We start from the raw sequence: 10326 nt of genomic DNA, 5'->3' as shown, positions 1-10326 counted from the left end.
GGTGAGATAAGGACTAAAGCATCCTCTACACTGTCCCATCAAACAGTCTCAGTTAAGGTAGAGCATGCGTTAGATACAGCGTAAAGCTCCCTCGACATTCTCCCATGAAACACTCCTAGGCCACGTACAGTACGGGTTCGATACAGAGGAAAGCTCCCTTTACACTCGCCCATGAAAGGCTCCCAGGGCAGGTATATCACGGGTGTATCTACCAGCCAACAGAATGTACTGTCACCTTATGTGTTTAAAGTTCCCGAACACTATTTATAAAATGGCGTTCACAGTTAATGTGCGGAGGCTGCAGTGTGAATCTACAACAGAGCTGAATGTATTATCAACTGCTACGTTTAAAGCTCCCTCACACTATTTAAAAACAGGACTCACGGTTAAAGTGAGAAGTGGGTAGTGTGGTATTACACAGGCCCGAGATACTAAAGGCCCTGAAATTCCACGGCGTCTAGACACCAAGGGCCTGATATTACACGGGGTCAAACATCAAGGCACTGAAATTCGAAGGGCCCTAGTGACCAAGGCCCTTCATATAGTTTGGTGTGGGTGTAGATATAGATTAGTTTAGGATAATGCCGATTTGGTTACCATCCTCCCTCCGATTCCCATGGTCAGTTTGGCATCTGAAGATTCACACAGGTATGACCTCAGGCAACCACAATGCACCCCACCCTATTTGTTTATATCAGTTTGTAATGAAGAGTGGTGATTTACAATTTGTACTCTCATGGTTACCATTGTCGGCCTTCCTTCCCTTATATCCTGGCTCACCAACCTCACCCTGAAAAACAAGAAGAAAAATAAACTTCATTTACTCGTTGTTTGCACAGATAATTGAATCAGAAAACCCATGAATTTGTTTCATGAATTCAATTATATTTGAATTGTAAGTAGATTCTGTGTTGCACACCCACAGTCACTCTGGGACCCACAAGGTGATGGTCTGGATCGTTCTGTTATAATTTGTGCATGTGTATATGTGTCTGTGCATGTCCAAGTTTGTATGTGTGTGTGTGCCATGCATTGATCTGTGTGTGTTCCTATATGTATGTGTGTATGTGTATGAATTTGTGTGTCTATGTTTGTGAGTGTGATGTATTTTGATGTGTGTGCATGTGTATGCAGTATGAATGTGTGCATGTGTGTGTGCAAGTGTGTGTGTACATGCGTGCCTGTAGGTCAGTTAATGTTGGTGTATATTCAAGTGGATGTGTCTGTGTATGTGTCCAAGTGTGCGCGAGTCTTTGTGCATGCACGTGCGTGCACCTGCAGCTGGTGTTTATCTTCTTTGGGGGATGATGGTAGGTGTGTACTTAGGACCGAGAGGATGAATAATGGAGATCTCAGGGATGGGGGCTTATTTTTGTTCTGGTTTGTTTACAATGCAAGCAATCTGAAACAAGAGAAAGGTCCATTGGACCTAAATCCGCTGCCCCCTCTAGTGGTCTAACTCTCCCACCCCACCATCCAACTGCAGTTCAAGTGGTCCCTTAATTCTTTCTTTAAATGAACCTGACAGGCAGCCTGATTGATAGTCCCGCCCCCGCAGGCTGATTGACAGCCGGCTCCCTCAGTCTGATTGAAAAACCCGCGCCCTCAGTCTGATTGTAAATCCGCCCACTCATTATGATTGACAGCCCCGCTTCCCACGTTCCCGATTAAATAATTCATTTTCCAGGAAAATTTAAAATTCGATCGAAATTCATTCCGAACCGGTGGAGTAATTAAAGCGAATAAAAATTAAAAATCCCACAAAAGATGGCAGATTCTCACACCAGTGTTCGAGTGGAACCGGGATATTTTCCTGTTGCCGATGCTGATTGGATGTTTAATGAGTTGCGGTCTGTGATGTCACATCTCCATCAACAAGAGGCAACATAAGCTGGGGACACCACTCTCAAAGGGGTACAGGAGCAGGGAGATCTGGGGGTTTATGTGCACAAATAATTGAAGGTGGCAGGGAAGGTTGAGAAAACCGCTAAATAAAAGCATAAGGGATCCTGGGCTTTTTTAAATAGAGGCATAGAGTACAAAAGTATGGAAGTCATGATGAACCTTAAAATAACACTGGTTGGGCCACAACTGGAGTATGGTGTCCAGTTCTGGGCACCACACTTTAGGAAAGATATGAAGGCCTTAGAGAGGTTGCAGAAGAGATTTACTCGACTGATTCCAGGGATGAGGGATTTTAGTGAGGTAGAAGCTGGGGTTGTTCTCCTTGGAGCAGACACAGTTGCAAGGAGATTTGATGGAGGTGTTCAAAATCATGAAGGGTCTAAACAGAGTAGATAGAGAGAAATTCTTCCCATTGGCGGCAATATTAAGAACCAGAGGACGCAGATTTAAGGTGATTGGCAAAAGAACCAAAGCTGACACGAGGAGAAACTTTTCTACACAGCGAGTGGTTTGGATGTAGAAGGCATTGTAGTGGGTGTGGTGAAGGCAGATTCAATCATGACCTTCAAAGGGGAACTAGATAAAACCTTGAAAGGAAAGAAATTGCAGGTTGACGGGGATAGGGCGTGGGAGTGGGACTTGTTGGATTGCTCGTGCATAGAGCTGGCGTGGAGATGATGGACCGAAAGGCCTCCTTCCATGCTGTAACCTTTTTATGATTCTATGATTCTAACTCCGAATGAGGCATACTCCCATTGGCAGGTACTGCCCCTTTCTCCTTAAAGCGTGACTGCAATCTACACATCGTGGAATTTATTTCTTGCTGTTTGAAGATTATTTTTGAGGTTTTGACGTTCGGCTGTGACTTTTATTTCGCTACTTTACTTCGTCCGCAGTGAAAATTATTTCAGTTTATAGATAAAATGTAATTAAAGGGATACTGCACTATTATAGATATTGTGGCTACAAGAGCAGGTCAGAGGCTGGGTATTCCGTGGCAAGTGACTCACCTCTTGACTCCCCAAAGCCTTTCCAACATCTACAAGGCACAAGTCAGGAGTGTGATGAAATACTCTCCACTTGCCTGGATGAGTGCAGCTCCAACAACACTCAAGAAGCTCGACACCATTCAGGAGAAAGCAGCCCGCTTGATTGGCATCCCATCCAAGACCCTAAACATTCACTCCCTTCACCACTGGCGCACCGTGGCTGCAGTGTGTATCATCTACAGGATGCACTGCAGCAACTCGCCAAGGCTTCTTCAACAGCCCCTCCCAAACCCGTGGCCTCTACCAACTAGAAGGACAAGGGCAGCAGGCACATGGGAACAACAACAACTGCACGTTCCCCTCCAAGTCACACACCATCCCAATTTTGAAATATATCGTCATTCCTTCACCATCGCTGGGTCAAAATCCTGGAACCCCCTACCTAACCGCACTGGGGGAGATCATTCACCACACGGACAGCAGTGGTTCAAGAAAGCGGCTGAACACTATCTTCTCAAGGGCAATTAGGGATGGACAATAAATGCTGGCCTTGCCAGCGACGCCCACATCCCATTAATGCAACTTTAAAAAAAATCACTTTATGAAGTGCCCATCGTGAAGCATGCACAATGGTTGGAAAAAGCAGGAAGTAATGAAATAAAAAGAGAGGAAGAAAAACTTCAATTTTAGAGCGCCCATCACGACCTCTGGACGTTCCAAAGTGGGTGAATTAAGTGCAAAGTAATATCAATCGAAGTGTAAAATAGGCGGACGATCCGACACTTCAGTTTACCGACTGGCGAGATGGATAAAACCTGTTGAATTGTACTTTTGCCCGCTGGATAACGAATTGATTTGTTTCAAACTTTGTGAAAACGAAATTAATTAAAGAATTTTTAAAAATCAAATTACCTGGTAGGTGATTTCAACTTCTTTTGGCTCAGAGAAAATTCCCTGGTTGAAGCATTCGCTCCTGGTGTTGTTCATATTTGTTCAGTTTGTTATTTTACATGACGATTGTCAAAACTGTTATAGTCTCGACAACTAACTTTCATTAATTTACGATGTATTTTTTCGGTTGTAAAGTGTACCCTGACCCAATTCTACAGCCCGGTATTCACAGGTCATCAGTATAACATGATTGTTTTTAAAAAAGATTTCGATTGAATGTGTGAAATAAAATGACATTTTGAGCGGATATGTATTGATCCAATATTTTTCTTTAAAAGCAGTCATTTATTTTTGAAGTCTGAATACCATCATTTATTTTCAAAGAATCAGCGAGAAATCGCTGACTTCAGTGTCCACCGAGAGATTGGCGACAACGTTCATTTAACATTCATGGCCAACCAGCGAAGTGTTGTCAGACCCTTGGATCGGCCTACTCCCACCCATGGTGTCAGATACTTACGCCCCCTCCACAAAACACAGTCCACTCCCGAGTTCTGCAAGATTCACGGTTTTGTCTCTGCGGTGCTGCCAAAGGAAAGGATTCCCCGGGGCCAATTCTCGCAATAACCCATTCCCAGAATGGATAAACCCACGTCCCCCGTCAGTGTTAATGAACCTCAGACCCGCCAGCTCAGCGCTGCAGGACACGGGGCCATCACTTTGTCCTGTCTCAGCAAACCTACTGCAAAACAGCTGCCATTTATTCCTGGATTCTTAATCTGGTTCTTCTAAGTCTAACAATCCTGTTCCAACATTAATACATATCAGAACTGTCCCACCATTGGGCAAATATAAGTTCTCCCACTGTCCTGCAGGTGAACCGCAGGACTCCCACACCAGCCCTTTGAAATCCGAGACCACCACCAATGTTACCAGAATCTATCTCTCTCTCCCAATGTTGCCGATGGTCTCATCTCGCGCCCACTGCCCGCCCACCACGCTACATGATTGGCAGACACAGTCCTTCATCGTGTTAGCACGTCGCAAACACTTTATTGTGGACTAAATGACGTAAACAGTAAGGAACGAACTAAGATGGTAGCTAAATGAATTTTAATAAGAGATAAGACTACGGATTCCGTTTTCAAAGAGAAATAAACAGAATCCGTGAATTACTTTCCTGAATAGCTGTAAAAGCCCAGGGTGAAACGCAATAAAAAAAATCACTTACTCATTCACCTTAAACCAATAGCTCTGACAGTATTTAATTATTTTTTTTCGACCATATCCCCGATGGAAGTATTTTCAGTCGGGAATCACTTTTTGACACAAAGGGTACTGGAAACCTGGATCTCTCTCCCCCAAAAGTCTCTGGATGCTGGGGGTGAATTGGAGCTTTCAAGTTTGAGATGGACTGATTTTTGTTAAGTACGGGCATCAAGGGCTGTGCAACAAAGGCGGGTGAACGGAGTTCAGTTCCAGGTCAGCCTTGATCTAATTTAATGTCTGAGCAGGCTCGAGAGTCTGAATGGCCTACTCATGTCCATATGTTCCTCTGTAATTCTAAAATTGCAAGGCCGGGGTTTTCAGTTTGAGCGCCCCGCTTCCCCAGTCATTCATTTTAATTCACATGAACATCAGGACAGCGAGCAAAGAAACTGCAAACTCTCTCAGACGGTGTGTACAGGGCATGTCTTCTGAAGAACGTGTGGTCAATTTGCATGGATGTAATCGTGTTTTAATTCAGTGAAGCCATTTGACTTACTTAAATAAACACGTTATTGCAGCCAGAGGACGCTTAATCATATTCTTCAGCTCATCTCTGAATTTACTCTGGGACACTGCATAAATAAACGTGTTTATGCAGCAACTCAAAGACCTAAGCATGTACCCGGATAGTTCCATAATGGTGAAAGGGTCGTTATAATTTGTTTCTGTAAATTGAGCATCTGTAAATAGTGCACACATATAAGAAATGAAAGTTATCATCCAGAAAAGAATGAAACTGCCCGATATGGCGAGTAGTAAAATCATCGATTTCCTTCGATTGTTCATCTCTGCATCATTGTGATTCTCACCTTTGTTGTTTCGTCGGAGACCCCTCCTCACTCTATTGGCCAGTACAATGTGCCTGATGGTCAGAGCGTTCAGCAGTAAAATCAAAATAAAAGGAGCAAATGGGGTTAAAATAGTTTCTAACCACAAAAAAGCTCCCCACATGTTTGAGCTATAGAAGCCTGATTTTACATAACAGAACCATGGTACATTGTCAATTACTTTCCGTGGTTCAAACATAAAGTAGATTGGAACATTTTCTAAAACGGCCAAGGAACACACCACTGCTATAACCACAGCCGCAGTTTTTTCGGTGCAATATTTTGTTCGCAACTTCTGGCAACAAATGGCCACAAATCGATCAAAGGTGAAAGCGACAGTTAACCAGACAGAACAATCAATGAAAGCAAAACTCAGTGCGATATTGAGACTGCAAATAGGAGTGTAGCTCAGGATTGAATATTGGAAATAAGCTTCGTTAATCTGATACAGAATCACTGCAAATACCAGCACCAGTAGATCCGCTACTGCCATGGCCACCAGGTAACGGGTGATACATTTTGAGAGGCCGTAAATTCCGCGGGAGAGAATCACAATTGTCACCAAATTAGCTGCAAAAAGAAATAAATGAAATTACCAAACTCTTCATACATTGAGAGGATGATCAGTTTATATATCTGAAAATACGTGCATTTTTTATTTTGTCTCTCAAAAGTCTCTTTCCCGCTCGCTCTCTCCGCCAGGAAAACAACACAAATTTCTTCATGTATATACATCTGTAATTTAATCTGTGAGTTGCCTCAAAAAAGCGTTGTTGCCTCGAAATACATTGATAACCTACAGTTTTCATACACGTTCACAGAGAGTGCAGGGAACAAACATTATCATGTCCCTGACACAGATGGTATATTATCATTTCAAACACCCTCAATATGCTGCAGTCAAGGCTTGTGTATGATAATACGATTCTCGCTATCATATTCCATTTTTGTTCAACTGGTCGCTGCTGAAAAGGACCACCATGTGTTTTTTTCCTTGTGTTTTCCTTTGTATATAAATAGCAGAGAAAGATTTCACAGACACATTGCTCTACGTGTGTAATATAAGAGCAAACATTTTACCCTGGAAAGTGCACCAACCATGTACCGTCAGAGTCGCTTATATCAAAGCAGGGTATTAGAAATGGAAGAAGACACCGCACTCTAGAGTGAAACAGAGAAGATTGTGGAAATATATCGGAATTGTGATTGGAAAAATTTATATCAAAATTAACATTACAAACATGGATGTCGATATGTCGATACACATCCGATTCAGACTTGAAAAGGGCATTTGAATTTAGTTCATTAATATTTTGGAATATTTAAGGGTGGCCGTGGAAGGAATCAATTCATTTTGAAGCAGAGAAGCACAATAGTTGCATCCATCACCGTAGTTTCATCGGGTAATGTTTCAACTAACGTAAAAATATATCTTTCAAGTTTCCTTTAACCCCCGTTTAACAACATGAAAACTGTTCTTAAACATGCACGCTAAACAGAATACTGTACAAGGAAACAGTCTTTGTCTCACGGCCCAAGCCCCTGATATGATTGGGAATTTGTGGCTTTGGGACCGAGGAACCCATAAAAGTACAGTTGAAAATGTGTGTCACCAATCCCACAATCCATGTAAGAAATATGTCCCAATTTGTCATCCCCATGTTAAATGTTTGATGTATGATGTGGTATTTATCGAGTCTTCAGTTTTCCAGATTAACAATGATAAAAAAAAAATTACCCAGATGTTGAATAAAGACTATTATTGATTTCTATCACTTATTCCTTGTCTTAGTAAACGCGAAGAAAGCAGAAGCAACGCAAATTTTATTTCCAGCAATAGATCACTGCGTGGAAATGCAGGGTCATTGATTCTTCCAATCGCTTGTCCCAACTTCAGTGATTCACATCGTTTCTCCCGGGTTTCCGCAAAACGTCCGCCGAAATAATGACGGGAGAACAAAAGCAAAGTTCACACCTGTTACTCCAATTTCACCGTGCAAAAGAAACTAAGGGGTAGAACATTGCCTTTAGCGGCGGAACGTTTAGCATCGCCTGATCGCTGCACAGAGAGGAAATTCGAGCCGAGGATCACGTGCTAACACAGTCCGCCGCAAGCTTCTTCTCTTGACATTAATAGATGGGAAATCCATCGGGTTGTGGGAAGGCCGTGGATCGTCGCCGCCAGTTTATCTTCTCTGCGCTCCGTGCGGTTTGCCTTCACTTTTTAGACAACATCAAATATCGTTCAGTTTCATACACGCAGCCTGCTCGATTGCGCTGTAAGCGTAAACTTTCCGAGTGGTTGTCGCAGTCAGGAATCTCACCTTTCACCAACATATAGCTGGAAATCCGCCCACGGTTTCCTGATATCCAGCAGCAGTGACAAACAATCGCTGCTGCGGACATGTTGTTGGAAAATTATTGGGCAACCATTATCCTGATGGATATGTTTTACTTTTCTACAATATTAACCAACCACAACCCAGCTGCGATAATAATATTTGGTTCGGACTGAAAATTACAAAAAATAATAGAAAATGCTCAAAACACTCAGCAGGTCAGACAGTATCTGTGGAGAGAAAAGCCGAGTTAACGTTTGAGGTCGGTTACCTTTCATCAGAACTGTTCCTCGACCAGAAACGTTAAACCTGTTTCTCTCTCCACATATACTGCCTGACCTGCTGAGTGTTTCCAGCATTTTCTATGTTTTTTTGTAATTATTAGTCGGAACCAAATATAAAGATTTCCACAATCCGCAGAATTTTGCTTCTGAAAATTACAAGACTATCCACAAAGCAGACGAAATTCCCACAAAATTGTTTCATTGACAACTTCAAAACAACGCGTGCTGTCCGTCAGGTTATTAAATTAATATTTCGGAAATGTGGAATTTTCTATTTGTTATTTGATTGATGACGGCAATTAGTATCTGCACATCAGAACAAAACTTTAATGTTATTACAGAGAAATCATGAGCAGTGATTCAGTGAAACAGTGTTAAAGATGAATATTAACTGATTTTAGGCGGCTTACCAGGTACACCAACTGTTGCAATAATCGGGTAGAATATGTTTTCTATCTGTATGATTACCGGCTGTCCCATTTTCGAGAGAAGCAATGTTGTCTGTTACTGTTATGGACTCGCAGATCGTCTGCCTTCAAAATAAGGTCTTATTTATACCTGAGACAAACCTCAAGTGACACACGGTTATTGCACAATGATTGTCATTAGTTAAATTCAATTCAACAAAAATATTAAACCGAGCGTATTTATGCCATCCAATCAGGGAATCGGAAAAATTGCAATTACATTTCACGTTGAAAAAAAGGGTCTACAATCGTAATTTGATCATATTTTAGAAATAAAATATTTTGAAATATGCACTTCCAATGTAATGATGCAGACTCCTGAAGCTGATAATATTCATTTATAGGTTCACGGAAAGTATTTGATGTAATAAATGTCCACACTTTTGGTAGATTAGCATCATCTACATTGTAGTCACATCAAAATGTTTTCTTTCCAAATAAAGCTGCATAATATCGAAATAAGGAGGCTTCGTGGTGCACGTGACATCGAAGAGTGTTCACAGGTACACACAGAAAGTGATATAGTTAGTTGTCTCCAGCTGAGCAGCCCCACAGATATGCTGAGATTTTGGATTTCAGCATCAACAGCCTTTGGACGGAGATGCAAGGGACAGGGTCTGCTCTGATATGTAGCCGGTGTGAGAAGGATGAATATGGATAAGCATCGCAATAACTTTGCTCTATAATGTACACTTGAAGGAGCTTACACTGAGACACACACTGGCTGTAGAATAGCAGACGGGAGTGAATCATTCATTTTTACCCACTGTGTACCGTCCATGTACAAGAGATGACAGTGATTAACACAAGAACCAGATAGAATCAGTCGGGAGTGAATCATTCCAATTTACCTGCTGTGAACTGTATCTGTGCATGAAATGACACTGAGACCCACACGAGCCGTACAGTACATGAAGGGAGTGAATCGTTCGCTTTTGCCCGCAGTGTACTGTACATGTACAGGAGCTGACACTGAGAAACGCACCGGCTGTACTGTACCAGTGCGGAATGAATGATTACTTTGTAATCACTGTGTGCTGTACATTTACAGGAGATGACACTGAGATGCACATCAGCCATACGCCAACAAATGGAATTTAATGGTTCCTTGTTACACAGTGTACTGTACGTGTACAGTAGCAAGCACTGAGATACACGGGGGCCGTACAGTGACAGACAGGAATGAATCGTTCGCTCTTACCTCCTGTATTTCGTACATGCACAGGAGCTGACTCCGAGTCACACACAGGCCATACAGTACCAGATCGTAGTGTATCGTTCCCTTTTTACCTGCATGTATATTGTGCACGTAGAGTAGCTGACACTGCGACAGACACTGACTGTAGAGTACAGAG

General features: G+C 42.3%; 1 protein-coding gene across 1 annotated transcript; it reads right to left on the bottom strand.

Moving 5' to 3' along the window:
- Positions 1–5546: 5546 nt before the first annotated feature.
- On the bottom strand, positions 5547–8984 carry LOC137305000 (probable G-protein coupled receptor 139). Its single transcript, XM_067973772.1, has 2 exons — positions 8915–8984; positions 5547–6451 (listed from the first exon to the last, which is right to left on the bottom strand). The coding sequence occupies exons 1-2, from the start codon at positions 8982–8984 to the stop codon at positions 5547–5549; spliced, it is 975 nt and encodes a 324-aa protein (XP_067829873.1).
- Between the last annotated feature and the right edge of the window lie 1342 nt (positions 8985–10326).

Source organism: Heptranchias perlo, chromosome 39 (assembly GCF_035084215.1).
Source record: "Heptranchias perlo isolate sHepPer1 chromosome 39, sHepPer1.hap1, whole genome shotgun sequence".
Lineage (NCBI taxonomy): Eukaryota > Metazoa > Chordata > Chondrichthyes > Hexanchiformes > Hexanchidae > Heptranchias > Heptranchias perlo.
Note: the sequence above shows the minus strand (reverse complement) of the source record. Positions and strands in the feature narration are given on the sequence as shown.